This window comes from Cololabis saira, chromosome 4 (assembly GCF_033807715.1).
Source record: "Cololabis saira isolate AMF1-May2022 chromosome 4, fColSai1.1, whole genome shotgun sequence".
Classification (NCBI taxonomy): Eukaryota; Metazoa; Chordata; class Actinopteri; order Beloniformes; family Belonidae; genus Cololabis; species Cololabis saira.
Window position 1 is genome coordinate 13,148,278 of NC_084590.1, and position 22,084 is coordinate 13,170,361.

The 22,084-nt window shown below is 38.9% G+C and overlaps 2 protein-coding genes across 3 annotated transcripts; both read left to right on the forward strand.

Moving 5' to 3' along the window:
• Nucleotides 1-1,399: 1,399 nt before the first annotated feature.
• On the forward strand, nucleotides 1,400-14,988 carry akt2 (v-akt murine thymoma viral oncogene homolog 2). 2 transcript variants are annotated; one of them, XM_061718903.1, is made up of 14 exons: nucleotides 1,400-1,750; nucleotides 4,262-4,430; nucleotides 4,624-4,755; nucleotides 4,864-4,975; nucleotides 6,612-6,765; nucleotides 7,410-7,541; nucleotides 7,647-7,712; nucleotides 7,798-7,866; nucleotides 8,176-8,298; nucleotides 8,589-8,717; nucleotides 9,966-10,180; nucleotides 11,466-11,553; nucleotides 11,648-11,750; nucleotides 11,873-14,988. In XM_061718903.1, exons 2-14 carry the CDS (start codon nucleotides 4,385-4,387, stop codon nucleotides 11,950-11,952), a joined length of 1,449 nt encoding a protein of 482 aa, XP_061574887.1. In that variant the 5' UTR covers nucleotides 1,400-1,750; nucleotides 4,262-4,384; the 3' UTR covers nucleotides 11,953-14,988. The 2 variants fall into 2 exon arrangements, with proteins under 2 accessions (XP_061574887.1, XP_061574888.1); XM_061718904.1 differs by having other exon boundaries at nucleotides 4,340-4,430.
• Nucleotides 14,989-16,675: 1,687 nt separating this feature from the next.
• On the forward strand, nucleotides 16,676-21,640 carry ccnp (cyclin P). The gene is made up of 9 exons (XM_061720221.1): nucleotides 16,676-17,209; nucleotides 18,131-18,256; nucleotides 18,425-18,512; nucleotides 18,790-18,959; nucleotides 19,077-19,175; nucleotides 19,376-19,531; nucleotides 19,642-19,800; nucleotides 20,401-20,579; nucleotides 21,442-21,640. Exons 1-9 carry the CDS (start codon nucleotides 17,150-17,152, stop codon nucleotides 21,611-21,613), a joined length of 1,209 nt encoding a protein of 402 aa, XP_061576205.1. The 5' UTR covers nucleotides 16,676-17,149; the 3' UTR covers nucleotides 21,614-21,640.
• The last annotated feature ends 444 nt before the right edge of the window (nucleotides 21,641-22,084 follow it).

A 22,084-nucleotide genomic window follows, 5' to 3' on the forward strand; every position in this document is an offset into this window, starting at 1 on the left:
CACCCGGCGACGCTGGGTCACCCCGATCCTGCCATCCTTAGAGAAACCTACACACAACCACAAACATTAGTTAAAGACATGCTGTCACATCCCTCAGGCTGTGGGGGATCATCGTTACCACTACCTGCATGGGTGCAGATCCCGGGGGGACATGCACCCCCAATTTCTGAAAAACATGAATTGTCCCCCCCAATAAAAATACAAATATAAATAAAGTATTGCTACTCCATAAATGTTGTTGTGTCTACTGGTCAGATTGATGATAAACAGGGCGACATGGGTACATTTTGTTGATCATTATCATGATTTTGTTGTCTCTTCTCTAAATGAATGACTATATAAATGAATGAATATGAATTTATTGTCAAGTTGTATTATCCATTAGTTATCTAGATACAGATAAGAAGATTTTGCCTATTAAGATACAGGATCTCTTCTTCCAGGGAGTCCTGGAAAATGACAGATGAAAACAAACATGGACATTTATTTAAATAAATTTGATGTTGGGTCAACTTGTGCTGTGTTTATTGTGCTCTTAGCAATGGGTCCTTTTTTTTTTTAAGAACTGTTTACCACCATCACTGTGTTAAAACATGATCAGTTAGTTTAAACAACTTGTTTAGGGCTCCATATGTCATCCATATATCAATTGATCGTGCATAAAGTAGTCCCATAGGATAAAAGGAAGATGGTGAGAAGAATTTGAGATGAGTAGACACTACATGCCCAAAACCCTTAAAATTATGATTTACGAATCTAACAGTTAAGTAAGCAGTGACACACACTGTTGGCTGTTTAGGACAAATAAACAAGAAAGGTAAGCACAATAAATGATTCCCTGTGCAGTATTTTTTGGCGAGCCTTTACCAATTTATGGCATGGTATGAGTTGCATATTTAGTCCAGGGGCCAGAGCCCAAAATTTCACTTGTCAGTACCACTCAAGGTGACCAAACTTGCTTATAATTTTTGAAAATATCCATGTCTGTAGATTATATTTTGGTATGATAACCTTCCTGAGTGGCAGCTGGATCATAGTTATCATCTCATGAAGTCACCCACCCCATTCAGAAAATTACATTTTAGATGCTGCTGCATATTAAGATACAGGATCTCTTCTTCCAGGGAGTCCTGGAAAATGACAGATGAAAACGAACATGGACATTTATGTAAATAAATTTGATGTTGGGTCAACTTGTGCTGTGTTTATTGTGCTCTTAGCAATGGGTCCTTTTTTTTAAATGTAAGTCCTTATATATGTTTTGATTCCTTGTGCTCCAGATGAGCGCAGGTCCGGTGCTGCAGGTGTTGTTCCCTGTAAGGTGAGGTTGAGGTCACGCTGCAGGACTCGCTGTACAGGTAGAGGCCCCGCCCCCCCGCCTGACGTCACTTCCTGTTGTGTGTCGCGGTGACAGAGAGACGAGCAGCTTCTTCTCCACAAACCCCGCTAAACCTCCGCTCCAAGCCGCTCCAAACCGCTCTCCCCCCGATCAGCCCGGTGGCCGGAGGTCCGCCGTGGTCCGCTTTGAAGCTCGTCCGTCCAGCAGCTCGTGTTGGGTGTTTTTCCGCGGACTTTTATCCCTTTAGCCTGGTCCGGAGGAGGAGGAGGAGGAGGAGGAGGAGAGAGCAGCTAAAGCTGTGTGATCATTGACAGAGTTCAGTACACACCAGCCCCGGCCCAGCCCGGCCCAGCCCGGCCCACAGGCACCAGTACAGGACGGATAGATCGGTGTTTCAGCCCGGGGTTCGAGGTAAGAGCAGGCGGGCAGCAGCGCGGGGGGCTAACGGGGGAGCTAACTAGCGCTTAAGGCTGATTTATGGTCACGCGTTACACCGACGCAGAGCCTACGGCGTAGGCTACGTCGTAACCTACGTACCCTTCGGCGTAGGCTCTGCGTCGGTGTAACGCAGGGAGCTAACAGGCTGCGAGGACCTGCGTGTGTTTACGCTGCTTTCTGCTCCTTTCTGCTGCTTTCTGCTGCTTTTCACCTAAATCTGATTATATTTAGCTTTGGTTTACTTTAGTTTAGTTTATTTGTTCGCACATATTAAAAACAATACAAAAAAAATAGTGACAATACAATAATTAGGCAAGGCAAATTTATTTATATAGCACAATTCAACACAAGGTAATTCAAGTGCTTTACATCAACATTAAAAGCAGCAAGACATAATTAGACAGTAAATAATAATAATAATAATAATAATAACAATAAGATTGAAAAACTTAAGAATAAGATGATAAGAAAAGAAGTAAAATAATAAAAAAGCACAAGCTGTTACCTGCAGCGAAAGAAAGAGAGACAACAAACTAAAACGCTTTGACAGAAACAACTCCGCTTTTGAAGATTTTTTTTTTTACAGTTGTTTTTACAGTTTTAAAAATGGCATTTGAATAATAAAAAACAAGTATTACATTGCCTATGTCGTTTATTCTGCCTCAGACATCATGATGCCAATTCTTTTGGTTCTGTGGGTTGATTGACTGGAAGAGAGGCAAGGCAAGTTTATTTGTATAGCACAATTCAACACAAGGTAATTCAAAGTGCTTTACATCAACATTATAAGCGGCAAGACATAATTAAACAGTAAATAACATATAAAATGTTAAGAAAAGAGGTAACATAATAAAAAGCACAAGTTGTTAAGAAATAAGGGCAGTAGAGTACAGCAGGTAAGTTTAATTTAAGAGTACGCTTGAGTAAACAGTAATGTTTTTAGGCCTGATTTAAAGGATCTACAGTTGGAGCAGACCTCAGTCTACAGGAAGTTTGTTCCACCGGTGAGGAGCAGAATAACTGAACGCTGCCTCACCTTGCTTGGTTCTGGTTCTGGAACCACAACAAACCAGATCCAGATGAACCTCAGGGGTCTGGGAGCTTCATAGGAACTAACAGATCCACCATGTATTTTGGTCCAAGACCATTCAGTGCTTTGTAGACCAGCAGTAAGATTTTAAACTCTATCCTTTGACTCACTGGAAGCCAGTGTAGTGATTTCATGACTGAAAATAGTGAATAGTGACAATACAATAATTAGTGCAGTGCAGGTGAGAAAAAAGAAACCCAAGGTGGGCTTATGAAGGATTCTCACCAGTGATAAATACAAATAATAAGTAAACAAGGTAATCAAACTTTACAAAAGCAACACATGAAGAGAGAGAAAAAAAGAAATGTAAATAAATAGCTAAATACATACAAATAAACCATCAAATTTACATTCAATCAATTTACAACCAAATTTTGGTATCTACTGTATCTGTGATGCGCCACCTATCAACGAAAACAACACCAAAACGTTATTTATGACTTTGTTTGTAGGTGTCACGTTTGTAAAGCCACATTGGTGTGTGCAGTTTACAACTGCAAATTGCCTTTTTGTTTATGATCTCAAAAAGCAATTACTTATTATTACACTGGTCACGCAAGTTGTAGATAACTATGGATGGCCATAAAAAGAAGTCTGAAGTCGAGGGGAAAACCTTATCTGCTTTTATCTTGGTAAACAAAGCAGTTCAAACAGCCGTTTCGACTGCACGCTCTAATATATTCAACCCCATCATTTTCACTGAAATACTGTGAAATTCTGGTAAACCTATTATCTAACGTAAGCTGTTGATTTAGGGCTGACCCTGGATCGCCAAGGCCTCTCCACAAACATTCAACAAGAACTGTGGGAGATCATTACATTTAACACCGAGAAGCTCAAGCAAGGCCCATTCTCACGTCTGATCAATGACATTGATCACTTGATTATTGGAATACTAAAGTCTACTATTTTCAGTATATAACAACAGGACAGAGAGAGGCGTCCCTGGCGCTTTTTGATGATGAAGTACAAACTACAGCAATTGTCTTTGTTGTGGAGTTGTTTCGAGGCAAAAGATTGCAAAAGATGATTAAGAATGTATTCAAGCGCTTTGCTGTGGTGTAACACTCAGAAAGATGTGGACAAAAAAACTTTTCTGTTAACAATTACTTTCAGTTCATGTCTTCATTTTTGGCTCTTTAGCTGGGGTTTTGCTACCACTGGCTCCCTTGATTTTCTAATTATTTGGCTTTCCATTATGTCATTTTGTAACAGTTTTCTAACATTAATGCTGTATAGATCTAAATCAATTTTTATTGTTTTTTTTTAATACTAAATTGTTGTCTTTGCATGTCAACGGTATGATAAGCTACAATGAGGTTTATTTTGTGTTTTTTCTTTCTGACACACCATTTACTGAGGTTTAAAACTATGTCTTTGCTCTTTTTCTCTAGGTATTACATATTTCTTTTCCCATCCGAACCTCAGTCAAACACTTGACAAATAAGAATAGTTTGCCCATTTTCCATCAGCTTGTCTGCAGCCCCCTACCTACCCAGACAGTCTTCTGCCCCAGCATGAATGAAGTCACTGTTGTTAGAGAGGGATGGCTCCACAAGAGAGGTAAGAAGCCATTTGTCATGCTTACATAGTCTTGTAACTGACAGAGACGGCAACAACAGCTTTGTTCAGTCATTCTCGATTGATTCTCAGTGTAATAAAGTGTACAGAGTGGTATAATTATTCATATGGGAGTCAAACACATGAGCAGATGGTCAAACACTGAAACTGAGTCTGTGACCTGTCTTGTTTCCAGGTGAATACATTAAAACGTGGCGTCCTCGTTACTTCATCCTAAAGAGCGATGGCTCCTTTATTGGTTACAAAGAGAAGCCCGAGGTGTCCAGTGACCACAACCTTCCACCTCTCAACAACTTCTCCGTCGCAGGTCGGTTTATCCGTCTGCCTGGAAAGTGTAAAATCGTGTCATATTAAATGTAATCTGTTTTTTTTATATTTTTCCAGTAGAATATAAAAATGGGTTTGTGCTTTGTAGAATGCCAGCTGATGAAGACGGAGCGCCCAAGGCCCAATACGTTTGTCATTCGGTGTCTGCAGTGGACCTCGGTTATTGAACGAACTTTCCATGTAGACAGCAATGAGGAGAGGTAAAATAAAATCTTGTGTTCTGTCACACAATAGCTGTCTGAGTCAGAGATGTGAAAAGTCCACTGTAAACATGAAAAATGCTAAAGATAGACCTCAACTGATTAATTGAGCTAATTACTGGCCTTTCTCCCATAAATGACTTTGGCTAATATCTGAGAATATCTGGTTAGTTAAAGAGTTGGTGCATCTAAATAAGTAGTGACTGGTTTATTTAATACATTTGAATAAAAAAAAAACATAAATATGTTGTTTTCTTAACGGTTATAGCTGTTTGTATGGAAGTGAAAAAAGATGAAAAAAGAAAGATCAACATGGCCCCCCTTATAAACTGACATTTCTACATCATTCAACCTTAAAAAAATAGGACTTTATGCAAAACTCATAGAAGTTTCAACCGCTGCATTTATACCAAAGATTGTTTTTGCTGGTGATTTCAGTGATCCCAGACGTTAGGCGTCATAATCTGGTTATAATCATGTCAATATTACCCCACAAGGTCTTCAACCATAAGTGGAAAAGCATAATGCATCGTTATCACAATGAATTATCAAGATATACAACAAAAAACACAAATGAGTGTGTTTTTACCTTCATTTCACGAGAAACAGCCATCTTTGTTTTTGCAGCAGGAATGGTTTCATACCTGGAATTGCTGTAAGTCGCTATACTGTGGCTTGTACGCAGCCAAAGACTGGATTTAATATAACTATAAAGATCTACACATGTAGGAGAAACGACACTATGTCAAGATATTTTCCAGCTGAGTTTTCATCTGTTTTCGCTCATACGTGCACGATACTCCCTAGACGTGAGGATGTGTGATATGTGATCATGGCGGTCAAACATGGACAGAGTTCTTTTCTGACACTGAGCTGAGATGCATATCTGTTGTTTTGTTTTTTTAAATTAAATTGTAAAACGGACTAGTCTTGACAAAGACTTTGTTAATGTTGCTAGATTTTTCACTTTACTATCTGTGTATTGTTTGCCACCTTCGTCCAAGTTTTGAATTTCAGGGTTTATTGTAAAACTATATCTTACATAACATCAAAAGTAACTGAAAATCTGATACCATTTAGCAAAAAGTTTATCTGGTAGTGCCAGGTCTAGCAGTGAAATAGATGATGCCACAGCTCTCTATGTTTTATACATGCGGTATACGTCACTATTTTTCAGAAATATTTTTGTAGTTGTGGCTCTACTGTAGTTGTTTCTTGTTACTTCTCCTCTTGTCAGTTCTACATTTGTAAACACCCCTCAGTCTGTCTGCAGGACCAACATCATGGTCCAAATAGAACTGAGTGCCAGATAAAACTTGATTATTCACCTCTAACCCAAGCAGTCATTCAGTTTTGTTTATATCAGCTCTGCCAAATACCAAATCCCAGAAGCCCCCTGCTGAGAACACATGTAATCCTCTAAACTTAGTTTGCAAGGCTGCAATTTGTATGTTAAGTATATAGAAATACTTTTAAATGTGTATCATTGGTATGAATAAAGTCTGAAAGGAATGCAATTTACAATTGATATCCAACTAAAAAATGTACCGGTACTCCATTTATCATTCCTGTTCTGAGGTAATGTAGACGAGGCATTAGATTTGATGAAGTCAAGGTGTGCTTTCTTCTGGGTCAGGGAGGAGTGGATGCGATCGATCCAGGCGGTAGCAAATAGCCTGAAGAGTCAGCAGCATGATGAGGAACCCATGGAGATAAAATTTGGCTCACCAAGTGACAGCAGCGGCACAGAGGAGATGGAGATTGCTGTGTCCAAATCCCGTACAAAAGTGGTTAGTATTTGCACAAGCAGTGCTTGGCAGCTGAGTGTATGCTATGTTTGTCCAGCTAAGCTCATCTTTATTGAGCAAGTTGTTCAAACTTTAAGCCTCTTTCTCAAAGCTTTTTTGGTGAAGCAACCTTTAAATGAAAGAAGGGAAGCGTTTGTGTATATGGATTTTTTTTTGTGTGTGTGTGTTTGGAATTTATAACGCTTATGTCTTTTATCATTTTTGTCTAATTTTCTGATAACAGAAGTTATTTGCTTTGGACCTCTTATTTTCTGAAAGAAAAAAAAATCTTGTCCTGCAGATGATGATCAGTGTCTCCCTCTTGTCATGTCTCACATATGAAAGATGTCTCAGGATACATTAGATGTAGCTTTGTGGTTTTCTTTTGTTCAGACAAGGATCCGAATTCATCCTTTCAATGGATACACACTACCGGTACATTAGATGTAGTGTGTATCCATTGAAAGGATGTTTGTGCCCTGTCATTTTTCTACAAACAGGCTGTTATGTTTATTTCATAAGAACATGTTTCACAGTCAGCTGAAAACTCTCATGGAATATCTATGATCTCTAAGAAAAAAAGGACGGGGTTCTGTTTGGTGTGACGGTAGAAGTTTATATGCTGATATGTGACTATTTCCCTACAGACCATGAGTGATTTTGACTACCTGAAGCTGCTGGGCAAGGGGACGTTTGGTAAAGTGATCCTGGTGAAGGAGAAGGCCACAGGAATGTACTATGCCATGAAAATCCTCCGCAAAGAAGTCATCATTGCTAAAGTTAGTACAATCATATCACGGTGGAATCTTGAAGCTGTCCTGTAGCAATTGGGTTCCTATTTACAGGAGGTTTTAATGAATGTTTTTATGAATGTGTCTCTGTAGGACGAGGTGGCGCACACAGTTACAGAAAGCAGGGTACTCCAAAACACGCGACATCCCTTTCTAACGGTAGGTCAGCGGTGTTCGTTGTTTTCATTTCAGAGACCGTTCGATCTCCATTATGTGGTCAAACATTTTTTCTTCTGTTCCTCAGACACTAAAATATGCATTTCAAACACACGACCGACTATGCTTCGTGATGGAATACGCAAACGGAGGAGAGGTAAGTGTTTCTTGTCAGCTGTCTTACGGATATCTTTGTCTAAAGTTTGCGCATCACATTCGAATTGATTCTTGATTGTTATTGATTGTTAGGGTTTACCAAACAAAAGCATAATGCAATCGACCAATTTAATGGCTGAAATCTTAAACTCAAATCAAATGGGTCTCTATATTTGTATGAAATGATTTTATAAACTCCAAGGACTTTGCTTCTTACTAAACCCTCATAGTTTGTATTAAAAATCTTATCTTTGATGTTTAAAATAGTCTAAAAAGTTTCTCATTACTCCTGCTTCTGTTCTTCTTGCAGCTCTTCTTCCACTTATCCCGGGACAGAGTTTTCACAGAAGATCGAGCACGATTCTACGGTGCAGAAATAGTGTCAGCGCTGGAGTATCTACACTCGCGCAATGTTGTTTACAGGGACCTAAAGGTACGATTATTTCCTCATTAGCACTGGCACGTGGCTCGCTATGGCAATCATCAGTTGTAAATAGGTGAGCAAGGTATTGGCTCAGTGATCATCTTTTTGATAGGGGAGAATGAGTCACTGTGGCACTACAGTATGTAACCGTGCTAATGCTAAGTCCTGCTTTTCCTACCTAAGTCCTCTTGATTATGCAGTAACTTTGTAGCCATCAATGTGTTGGATAGCATTTTTATTTTAATGAACCCCCCTGCCGTTTCTCTACAGTGGTTTGACTTTCATTTTCCTCTGTGCAGCTTGAGAACCTCATGTTAGACAAAGATGGCCACATAAAGATAACAGACTTTGGGCTGTGTAAAGAGGGGATCACAGATGGAGCCACCATGAAAACCTTCTGTGGGACTCCGGAGTACCTGGCTCCTGAGGTAAATCCACGCTGACTCTGCACACTGACTTTTTTGGCATTGTCTGTAAGCTGGAAAGTAGTTTTAAAAGGCGGATGGTTCAAGTTTCAACACTTTAGTATGCATTTGTTGATTTCAATGTAAGGTGCTATGTGAAAATCAGAAAGGACAACAGCTCGGCTGGTAAACCTTTTTTTTTTCAGAGTGCCATCGTACTGGAATGAAAAGTCTTCTCAAAACTGTGTTCATATACAGGACTGTCTCAGAAAATTAGAATATTGTGATTTTCTGTAATGCAATTACAAAAACAGAAATGTCTTACATTCTGGATTCATTACAAATCAACTGAAATATTGCAAGTATTTTATTATTTTAATATTGCTGATCATGGCTTACAGCTTAAGAAAACTCAAATATCCTATCTCAAAAAATTAGAATATTCTGGGAATCTTAATCTTAAACTGTAAGCCATAATCAGCAATATTAAAATAATAAAAGGCTTGCAATATTTCAGTTGATTTGTAATGAATCCAGAATGTATGACATTTTTGTTTTTTTAATTGCATTACAGAAAATAAAGAACTTTATCACAATATTCTAATTTTCTGAGACAGTCCTGTATACCGTTACTTTCTCATCTCTGCTGAACTGCTTTCAGATTAGGGCTGTGGGATTAATCGATTTTAAATCTAAATCGGATTTATTAATCACAATCGATGTTAAAAAAAAGGAAAATCGATTTTTCTTTTTTGCAGCTGGCTGCATTACAGACAGAGCCCGTCTAGTCATCTTTGTTTGGTCAAGAAAATTGTAAATGTTGTCACTTTACTAAACTCTTACAGTATCTTTCACTTAATTCCCAATAGGGAATTTTTTTGCTATTTTTCTTTAAAAATAAAGATAAAATATTTGAAAGAATTTATTCCATTGTTTTTTGTAGTTTTACCAAAAAAATCAAAATCGAAAATCGGGTTTTCAGAGAAAAAAAATCGGGATTTTATTTTTGTCGAAAATCGCCCAGCCCTATTTCAGATCCGTTTTTTTTTTTAACAATATAAATCCGGAGCACAATATAACAAATATAACACTATAACAAATCAATAATAAGTAACTTGTTGCTCCAATCTTTTTATTTTTTACATCAGAAGTTAGATCTTTTTTTCTTCAAGGTTTGTGTGTATTTTTGTAATACAAATAAAACGGCTTTTGTCAATGCTGTGATATGAAAAATAGTGTTTTTCTAACAACTTTTTTTCCTTCCTCGGCCAGGTGCTTGAGGATAACGACTACGGGCGAGCGGTGGACTGGTGGGGACTGGGAGTGGTTATGTATGAGATGATGTGCGGGCGGTTGCCGTTCTACAACCAGGATCACGAGCGCCTGTTCGAGCTCATCCTCATGGAGGAGATCCGCTTCCCCAAGAACCTGGCCCCCGAGGCCAAGGCCCTGCTGGCAGGCCTGCTCAAAAAAGATCCCAAACAAAGGTGTGTCTCTTTCACTGATGCCTGTTCCTTTTACACCACAACAATTACTGCTTGATGAGTAAATAAATGTAGAGTAATTAGAGATGAAAATAAGAGCAATATTGCAATTCCTTTGAATTGTTTCCACTTCAAGGGAATTGACTGACTTGAGACTTTTTTTTATTGTTAAAGATGAACCACCATCACTTTGGGGCCTTAGTTAGTTAGTTAGTTAGTTAGTTAGTTAGTTAGTTAGTTAGTTAGTTAGTTAGTTAGTTAGTTAGTTAATTAGTTAGTGATTTATTCCGAACATGCAAATGATATATAACGTAAATATGAGTAAAAACATGAGTAAAACAGAAATAATAATACAAAATGGCCGATCAAGACAATTTTACAAAACAAAACAAAATAAAACAAAAAAAAGGCACAGTAATTTCACTTGCATGTCCGAAAAGGGGTGGGAAGAAGTATAACTTATTTAATCCCGCCCCTTCTCCATAAAATATTAACAATATTTATTTATGTCCTTCTTATTTTTACATGACTCTTTTCTTAATTATATATAAATATATACATACACACACACACACACACACACACGCACACGCATACACATACGCATACATACTGTACGTACATAATATACATATACCTTATGTTAAACTTCAGTACACGTGTAAATGCATTTATACATACTTTTTCTCTTGCAGCTCCCCTGTATTGTTGCATTATCAGTAGGGTGTCAACAGAGTGGATTATTAAGATGAATGTTTACAGAAAATGCATAACATAAACAAATATTTCTTGTTTGAATGCGTTTCTGTAACATACGTAAATGTACGGATTATGAAAACATTTCTTCCTGTGATTTCACACTGAGTGCTACGCTTGATTGGTTTTCTGAATCGTCCACGGTGCTGGAGGCACCACGTATTCAGCTGTGGGGAAAAAGAACCTGAGGAGTAACCATGTTATTGAAGCCTGTGTTCCTTCTTGATTAGTTTTCATTCAGGGTAATGGCTTTAAACGGGGAAATAATCGATTGTTGTTTTGGTCAAGGCCCCGTGTGTTTCTGGTAATCACAGAAGAAGTGCTAATATTAGCACATCGAGCTCCGCCTGCAGGCTTACTAACACATGTAGCTGTGAGTGGCAAGGAAATGAAGACTTAATGTGTCTAGAAAGTGGTAAATAAAAGGAAGGGAAGAAACACCATAACAACTACTTGAACAGGTCTGAGGACTGCGTGCTCTGAATTATTAATAGCTGGCTCACAGATGGAGATAATTGTGTGTTGTTTACAGGCTCGGAGGTGGACCAGACGATGCCAAAGAAGTGATGACCCACAAGTTCTTCACCTCCATCAACTGGCAGGATGTTATTGACAAAAAGGTGAGACTTTAAGATCAAAACAAATGTGACTAAAAAACAGAAATGGCCAGGATATTTTTGTAAAAGTAACCCCTCCCCCCACTCCTCTCCTCAGCTTATTCCCCCCTTCAAGCCCCAGGTGACATCAGAGACGGACACTCGTTACTTTGATGACGAGTTCACGGCACAGTCTATTACAATAACTCCTCCAGACAAGTGTAAGTAGATTTACATCCGTCCTTTTTTTTTTGTTGCTGTTTTTTTTTTTTTTTTTTTCTTTTTTTTCTTCTGAGAAACATGTTAAACTTGTGTTGTCTCTCTGGCTTTGTGTACATTCCAGATGACAGTTTAGATGTGGAGGATTCAGACCAGCGTACACACTTCCCACAGTTCTCCTATTCCGCCAGCATACGGGAATGATCACTCAGATTCACAAACAAGCAGGCAGGCTGGCACACGATCACAATCCCACAAACACACTTGCACTGCTGAGGAAATTGAGCGACACAAACGAGAAGTGGCACAAGACACATTTTCATTCTGTTTTTAAAACGCACACACAGACGCACACACAGACGCACACACACCACCACCACCACCACCACCACCACACACGTACTGGCAAATCAGACAAGACACGGATCATAGAGTAGGAGATGAACACACAAACCAGTGACTGACCTCAGCAGGTTTGTGTGGATGGACTGGCAGCTTTGTCTCTGTACGTCCTCTCAGGGTTGACAGTCGACTTCCCTGCTGGACCTCTGCTGGACTACACTGGGCAACAGATCAAAGCCTTTACACTTTGAAAACCAGGTTATCCCACCAAGTACCACCTCTTTACCAGCTGTACCCATGCCTCTCACACGCACGCACGCACGCACGCACACACACACACACACCCAACAACACCGTTCATGTATACACAAACATACCTAATAGAATTTTAAAAAGTATAATCAGAATTAGGAAAATTTGAAAATATTTGGGTGGAAAAGGACAAATTTTTATGTCATCAGTTGTTACGGTTTTAAACATAAAGCCATATTTCAGCTTTTTTGTGATTTAAAGAAGAAAAAAACAAGTGCTCTTTCTGGAACTTGCTGTTACAAATCAGTGTAGGATCTTCCTACAGTAGGGGGAGACGAGGACGAGGGTTCAGACGAGGAGAGTTGCCATTACTGTGATTGCACTGCACAAGTGTAAATGCGGATGGACAAAAGGATATGAATGTATGCGTGTGTGCAGGGATTGCAAGTGAATGAATGAACAACCATTTTGATTTCCAGTCATCCAGCTGAGTCTTGTCTGTTTTTATGCATGTTTTTAAACTCAAATTTTTCGCTGGAATATCGTCGACAGAGGACACTACATGGCACACTCAATGGGCTGTCTTTTTTTTTTTTTTTTGTTTTTTTTTCTAAGGGAACAGGCTTGTAATTTACGATTACTGTGACCAGCTTGCCGCTACGTTGACTCAGTCAAGATTACAAAGATCTATTGCATGGCTTAACCTTTGCTCCATTGATTTAACTCAAAGTGATGCAGCACTCATGCACTTAGAGTCCAGGTTACTGTGTCCGTACTTGGAGAACAACTAGTCACTGGTTTGAAGTGTAAGGAGGTCCCGGGCCAGTCTCAGTGCTGAAGACTGTAAACGGAGAAGGAGAGAGGAAAATATAGACAAGGCTTTTGACCACGGTTCCTCACCAACCTGTCCATAAAGACCAATGTGATGAGAACAGCTTCTTCGCTGTCTTCTGTCCAGTAAATCTCACTCCCTAGCGGAAAATTTAGGAACGATCTTTTGTTTATTTTTCTATTTGTAATATCAGTGCTAGTTTTTGAAATATTTTTTTTGAATTAAGCATTTGATTGTCACAATATTTAAGGAATGAAAGAGTTCAATCTTTGGTAAGAAGCCAAAAAAAGGACTTGTTGGAGGTTTGACACTTCATATGATTCCACGTTTGATGTTAAGTCTTTGATTTGTGTTTTCTTAAATGCTGTGTCAAGGCACTTAAATGTATGTTAGTTGCATGTCTGCGGCAACAGATTCACGGTTCAGCTAAATGCTGCACGAGCTGTCGCACCAGCCTACAGCCTGCAGAAACGAGGAACCACACAAAACATCAGCTGTACTGCTAAGCCGAAGTAAAAAATCTGTATAATTTTAATCTTGGTAGCACGTGATTTAGAGAAGCCGTGGACAGTGTATTGAAAAGTGCACAAAAAGACACAAGTGTTTTTGTTTTTTTTATTCGATAATGCTGGAAGAGACGTTTGTTGCCCTTTTAAGTTTTTACTAAAGGAACATCTACACCATTTTTTGTCATTGTTTTTGTTTGTTGTGTTTTATCCCTTTTTTTTGTCCATCTTTTTCTCAAATTTTGGAAGATGCATTGTCTTGTTTAAGTATACGTTATATAAAATATATATATTAAAACATTTTTTAAACCTATTTCTTTATGTTTATTTTTGTTTTTTTTTCATTAAGGTCATTATTGTAAGGGGTACCCCTCGGAGGATTGCAATTTTAGCAGCGTTTATATCCAGAAAAGCCGCCCGATTCCAAATCTGCTGTCAAAAACTGAATTCACTGCTTTTAAAGAGCATTATTAATTCTTTAAATCCATTATTAAAATGACTTTGTTCAACTAAAAAGCCAGCAATAAAGTTTTAATGGGTTCTCCTGATTATATTTAATTCAATGGTATCAAGAGCTGTCCTTTAACATGTTCAACAATAGCACTGAAAATGATATATATCTCTCTCTATATATATAAAAAAAACATTTGATTTTTTTGATTATTTTTTTTCTCTGCCAAGTATCAGTAACATTTGTTTTTAAAAAGTTTGCACAAACAAATGCAGCTTTCTCTGGGACATCCTCCTGCCACATTCTAATATGTTTTGTTTGCTTTCCTTCTTTTTCGTTCTTCGTTTGTGTGGGTGACGGAGTGCCTGCACGATGTTAGAGTGAGAGTTCTAATATAAAATACATATATAGTATATGCTACATATATACTGTATATGTAGAAAAAGCAGCAGGGTTTTGACTTGGCAGTGACCATGAGGTGGCCTCAGTTCCTGCAGACAATAATGTGATCAAATGGCTTTGAATGGCACCTCACAACTCCAGCACCTCTTCTCACTGGCTCAAGCACAGCCCTCATTCTCTGTCCCAGAGTCCTGCCTTGGAAACAGCAGGGCAGGATATCAGAGCCTTTGCACCGATGGACTCCGCTGTGGACTTGCCTTCATTGCTACCATGGCCAAAGGGGTTGCTGCTGGACTCTTTGGTTGTAAAGCCATACACTGAACCTCGCTGCTGGCCACGCTTTAAGCAATGCTTCACAGCCAAACATGCAAGTTAATACCCCTGACCTCTCCTGTAGGCATACACTGGCACAACAAGTGCCTCTTCATTATTGTGTAAATACCAAAAAAATAAAATAAGTAAAAAAAAACATAGCATAAAGAAGAAAAAAATAGGCTGACGAATGCAGAATTAGTAGATGGATAGACTTGCAGCTTGTAGGATTTGATTTACAGCTTACCTAAGGTTACCTTGCTTCTCTGTATATTTGAATGTGATCAACAGTCAGGAATGTCATACCTGATGCTGGTGTTGCAGAGATTTTTTTTTTTCCTTGTTGCTGATAGTTGAGGCTCAGAGGGCAATGAAAAAAAGCAATCTTTAAGAGGAGGCAGGGCATGGTCCTCGCAGGCTCCTGCTCCTCTCTACAAGACTTTACAATGTAACGGGTGATACTTGCTACAATATTGTAGCTTACAACATTTGCCACTATAATGTGCCAGTAAACATTTTTACTGAATAAATATCTGTGTGTGTGTTTCTTTTATGCATTTCTCCTACCCCTTATGAAACTTGAAAAATAAATAAGGGACACGTCATCAGCAGGGCCGCCAACCCGATTGCCTTCACCTTTCCTGGCGTTTTTTTTAGCCCCTTTTTTTGTGAGTGAAATGATTTTTTTCAACTATTTGACTCGAACCTGAATTGAATTAGATGCATATTTTTGAATGCCATGAACACATGGAAAACAAATTATTATCCAGCAATTCACTTTAATACAAATAACAAAATGAACTGAATAAAATAAGTATCTTTCTTAAACAGAAACCTGTTCTGCTTAACTTAAGATTCTATAAAACAATAGAAAGAAAGCAGAACATCCATTCTGTAGTAGTGCACATTTTTAGTGCAATAACAAAAGTGCAAACAGAAAGTCTGTAGAAAACTTGTAAACATATTTGTGCCTCAAAGGCCATGACTATAGGCTACAGTTGCAGTAAAACAGAAAAAAATAACTTATGAACTCAACAGCTCAATGCCATTTTCCATTGGCATTTTATGACTATTTTTGACTCACAGTAATACGAAACAAAGTGCGTCCCTTTTCAGCTCAATACGGGACGATTCTGTTTTTCAAGGGATGGTTGGCAACCCTACTTGCATGCAATAATGTTTTCTCCATTGTGATGAAGAGGAAGTCTATAATCTTCATGATGGCAATTTTTTAGTCAAATTAATACAGAAGCAAACATTTTATGAACATACTTATCCTACCAAGTTATATTTAAGTAACTAAAAGAGGGAGAGAATATCAAAGGCACTTTGTAAACTGTAGCACAGGTGCAGGGGCACACCTTGGCTTCAAGGGAAAATGTAAATGTTTGTTTTTTAAATACATTTATGGAATTACTCTCTATTTGTATTGATTATTCTATTACTTAATACATATAGAATAACTACAAATGCAAATCAGAACAACATGATCAATTTCACTAGTTTTAGGAACCACCATACACTGCAAAAACTCAAAATCTTAACAAGAATATTTGTCTTATTTCTTTTTTTTTTAGTCAAAAAAAATCTCATTACATTTAAGACAAGGCCCAAAAACAAACATTTTCACCTGTTTCAAGCAGATTTTAAAAATAGGTAGAAAAATCTGCCAGTGGAACACGATTTTTTTGCTTGTAATAAGAAGATAAATCTTGTCCCACTGGCAGATTTTCTACTTATTTCAAGTGAAAATTTACTTGAAACAGGTGAAAATGGTCAAATAAGTTATTTTTCTGGTGATGACTCTTGTTTTAAGTGTAATGAGATTTTTTGACTAAAAAGTAGACATTTTAACTAGAAATAAGACAAATATTCCTGGTAAGATTTTGAGTTTTTGCAGTGAGCGAGACTGCATATGAAAAAGTTCCAATTTTCTTGACCACACAGATAAGCTCCATAGCAGACTTCTGTGATGAGTATTTGCTGGACGTGTTGATTGATACTCTAGTTAAGTTCTGTGACTCGTAACCTTGCCATACCTTAGCTTCTACTGAATTGACGCCACTGGAGGTAGAGAATATCAAAGCCAAAGGCACTTTGTAAACTGTGTAGCACAGGTGTCATCTATGATATTAAGGTAATGCAGGTGGAGGTGTGGATGCTCCGGCCCAATCAGCGCGGCCCAGCTGTGTTTATGAGCGGGGCCTGGGGGCCGCGGCCCCGCTCCCCGCTCCCTGCCCCTGCCCCGGGCCTCCGCCAACCCCGTGGATAAGTAGCTGCAGCGGCCGAGCAGGGACCGCGACCATGACCATGGCCAGGGCCGGGCTCCGCGACGGCAGGCCCCTGCTGGACTTACACAAGAAGGTCCGCTCAACTCCCTTATTTAGTTTTTTTTTTTTTCTTTAATTTTCCAAACATGTTTAACTCTCCTTTGGGCTATATTTGATTTTTCTTCATGTTTTTGTATAGCCTGCTTCATTTTGGTGTTTAAACATGGCAGAGAGTTGCCTCCCAGGTGTCAGGAGGTCCCTGATTAAAGCCTGATTTATGGTTCCGCGTTAAATCGACGCAGGTCCTACGCCGTGGGGTACGGCGTAGGGTACGCGGCGACGCTCAACGTACGGTGCGCATCGCCGCGTAACCCTACGCCGTAGTCTGCGTTGGTGTAACGCGGAACCATAAATCATTCTTAAGGTGACACGGGCGCTGTGTATCCGCTTGATGCCTACAAGCGTTGTTACTGTCTGGCATATATATATATATATATATATATATATATATATATATATATATATATATATATATATATATATATATATATATAGGACAATTCCGTTTTTCAAGGGATGGTTGGCAACCCTACTTGCATGCTATGTTTTCTCCATTGTGATGAAGAGGAAGTCTATAATCTTCATGATGGCAATTTTTTTGTACAAGCCTGCTTCATTTTGGTGTTTAAACATGGCAGAGAGTTGCCTCCCAGGTGTCAGGAGGTCCCTGATTTATGGTTTCGCGTTAAATCGACGTTAAAAAAAAAAATATATATATATATATATATATATATATATATATATATATTAAAAAAAAAAAAAAAAAAAAAAAAAAGTATATATAAATGTATATAATGTATATATATATATATATATATATATATATATATATATATATATATATATATATATATATATATATATATATATATATATATATATATATATATATATATATATGATCTTTTTTTTTTTTTAAACCTCACAGATGCTCCCTTTTTTTCCCCCCGTTTAGGCGGATGAGAAGAGAGCCCCATTAAGAACTCGGGCAAACGCCTCCGGGGCCGCGGAGCGGCGGCCGCCCGCAGAGGCGGAGGAGAGCAGGACGGCCCCGGTCAAGATCGAACCGGAGCGCAGATGGGTACGCACTCTGCCCACCTTAGCTTTTGAAGGGATTTCTTCTGCTATGTTTGCCTAGTTTACGATTGGGGGTGCTGGAAAAAGCTGTTAAAGATGGATTTTAAAATTTTTATGAATGTTAAAATATCCCTAAATGCACCGCATCCTTGTAAGGTCTTCTTCCTTGCAGGAAAGGAGATTATCAGCACAAACCAGTGAAGGCATTATCATGGGATTCCATGAAGAAAGTAGGATATGCCCAGCTCAAAGTGCGGCCGGTAAGTTGTTGGTGGGTTTCACCAGGAATTTGCATAGAAAACTGTCACAAATGATATCTATCCCATCTCCAGATTCAAACCCAATCTAAAATGAATAAATATATGTATATATGGTTGTTCTGGATTGACTGGTATTATGATGTTGTGTGGTTTCGACTTGGTAGTCAAATTTTAGATGGCTTTCCATTCACAGATGTTTCAATGTTTCTGAAGCGAATAGTAAGTTGTAAAACAAAATTTCAGCAAAATGCTTGGTCTCCTTTTCCGTCCTCTGCAGCAGATGAGTGTGTTGAGCATATGCTCCTCTACCCTTGTGGACTGCAGAGTTTTCACAACCTACAGACTCTGGTTCCCACTTTACTGCGTCATGAAGTAGAAATTGCTTTGGAGAAACTGGATCTCATTTGGGACCGGCAGTATGCTTGGGACTTGTTTCTGGACATGTTGGTAAGTAATTGTGACAGAAGTAGTTAACGCTGTCCCTAAATGGGTTGTATGCAGGAGCAACTAGCATAAATCAATGTTTCACAGTGTGTGTGCTTGTGTGTTCCCTCCACTCTGCAGAGAAGTCAAATGCAATACTGTTTTCCAAATGTGGACCTACCTCGGCATTTCACTGATGCCACTCGAGGTATTCTGGTGGACTGGATCATTCAAGTTCATGTGAGATGCTTTTTTTTTTTTTAAATAAAATTATCCTTTTGACTTAATCTTTTTTTATTTTTAGCAAAACAGTGACTTGTGGCCTTAGCTAAAATGCCCTGTATTGTCATAAGAGAAGCATTGATCAACACTTGGTCAAAAGCTTTACACAAAGGCTTTTTCTTTTCCTCCTTCAACCTGACTATCAAATCTGCTGCCAGGAGTTTATGCATTTCCAAGAAGAGACCCTCTATCTAGCCATACACCTCCTCAATCGCTCTCTGAGACAGCTGAAGGTGACTACAGCCAACATGCAGCTCCTCGGCATGGTTTGTCTTTTCCTGGCAGCAAAGAAGGAAGAGAGCCACCTCCCAGAGGTATGCTGATCCTTTATCTTAGTTGAAGGCATCAAAGCTTGTTGCATTTCAAAACTTGTTTGTGCATCTTAGGTTGTGTGAGGCTTTTAAAAACCTTGTGGTTCCTTCAGGTGTCTGGACTCTGCAGCTTAATGGATCAGGCCTACACGAAGCATCAGCTACTGAGAATGGAGCGCAGAGTTCTGTGTGCACTCAAATTTGATTTGTCCTACTGCCCTCCGCTGCATTTTCTTCTCCTCTCTGGCTGCATGGCTCGCTGCGGTGCCTTGGTAAATCTATAGGCTAGTGATGCACCGATTGTTCGGTAACCGAAATTGTTCGGCCGAAAATGGCAAAAAAACACTTTCGGTGTTCGGTGGAATAAGTGGGAAAAAAACCAAACAATTAATAACGGCGTTGTAATATAAGGAAATAGACTGGCCGCTCCCGTACCGGTTGCGCACCACAAACATAAATCGTTGGCCAACCAAAAAGTAACCACATAAGAATTTAACCACATAAGAACATTCACCAGGAGGTGGAACCAAAACAACATAATGCTGGGAAATTAAAAAATGTTCAGTTTTTTATGTTCATAAATATTTTCTACCTTGTAATTTTGTAAACATTTTTTCTTTGAAAAGCATGCCTAAATCAAATTTATTTGATTTATGCAATGGTGAAAAAATTGGCAAAATAAATGAAAAACTGCGAAGAATCATGTTCGGTATTGTTCGGTATTCGGCCAAGTGTTCATTATTGTTTTCGGTTTCGGCCACAAATTTTCATTTCGGTGCATCACTACTATAGGCCTACTGTTTGCTCTGTCAGGTGTTTTTTTTTGTGCATCAGTTAGGCTGAAGTAACCCCCTCTGCTACGCTGCCTCTAGGTGGTGTGGATGGCTCGTTACCTGCTGGAGTTATCCCTCCTGGAGGGCCAGTGTGTGGTGTTTCTACCTCTGCAGCTAGCTGGAGCAGCCCTCTGCTTGGCCCGCCGAGTTCTGCGCGAATCTCTGACACCAGAGGGGGAGGCCGCCTGGTGCCTGTCCTCCAGCATCCATGTCGGCAGGTGTGCACCTTCACTTGTTGTAGATGTGGTTCATAGATATATATATAAAGGCTAGATGACTCGTCCGCGCTGCTGCCAATGCAGAGCGACGTCGTTCACTGGCGGCCATCTTGCCACAGGAGAGCTGGCTCACTCATAACATTGTGTTTAATGGTGCATGTACTGCTTAAACAACCTTAACTTGCTCAATTCTAGACAGATTTTCAAACAGTTAGGTTTATTATGAACGTCAGAGATGTAGTTATGACACTGCATACTTGTGAATAATTATAAACATTGAAAAACTTACTATTGTATGAAAATAACAAGAAACGGATAGTATTTATATCAAATGAATATTTCTATAGTATTCTTAGTAATATTTATATTTACATTATAATATATATATACATGCTATAAGGTAATATATGTTATAATGTAAATATAAATATTACTAAGAATACTATAGAAATATTCATTTAATATAAATATCATGTCATAACTATCTGTTTCTGGTTATTTTCATACAAAAGTACGTTTTTCAATGTTTATAATTATTCACAAGTATGCAGTGTCATAACTACATCTCTGACGTTCATAACAAACCAAACTGTTTGAAAATCTGTCTAGAATTGAGCAAGATAAGGTTGTTTAAGCAGTACATGCACCATTAAACACAATGTTAAAGCGAGCCAGCTCTCCTGTGGCAAGATGGCCGCCAGTGAACGACGCTGGAGACTCCGCCTTGAGTCATCTAGCCTTTATATATATATCTATGATGTGGTTTGTTTATTCATCCATCTTGTTTTGACTGCTGTCCTTTGAACTTTACCAAGGCAAAGCTCTGGTGTGTTAATATGAACATGGATGCTCTTGTTTTCAGTGAGACCACTCTGCTGAAGATCATGCATATTCTAGCTAATTCTGCTGCAGCCAAGGCCCACAACAAAGAGACCTGTGCTACTTTTATTAAGTTCTCCTCTCCAAAGACCATGCATGTCAGCACACATCCAGGTCTGAAGAATGCTGCAGATCTGCTGGATGTGTGCCTTTGACAGGCCGTGCTCAAAGGAACATGACGGAGCTCTCTCCAACTTCAAAGTGTAGATTTGTCTAATGTACCACTTTGGCACTTTATTCCCCTGGGGTCCGATATTCCAGCCAAAGCACTCATCTTCCTGGCTATGGATCCTTAGGGATTGCTGTAATGATGTGATACATGCTGACGACAGATGTTCGTGTGACTTGTCCACAAGGGTGGCAAACCTATTTTAATGTCTTAACTTGCAGCTGATTTAGAAAATACTTAAATTGTACCAATGTGTCCTTGTCTTGTCATTTTTGTGGAGAGGCTGTGGACTGTCAAGTTATGAGGAAGTTTTAATGTAAAAAATAAAGCATCTGCTGGAGAGAGTGGATTTTTGGCTGTTTTAATTTGTGCACCCATCTTAATAATTGCAACCACTCGGAATTTTAGCCCAGTATCTTGTGACTTCTCAGAGGTGTGTATGTATAAATAAATGCCT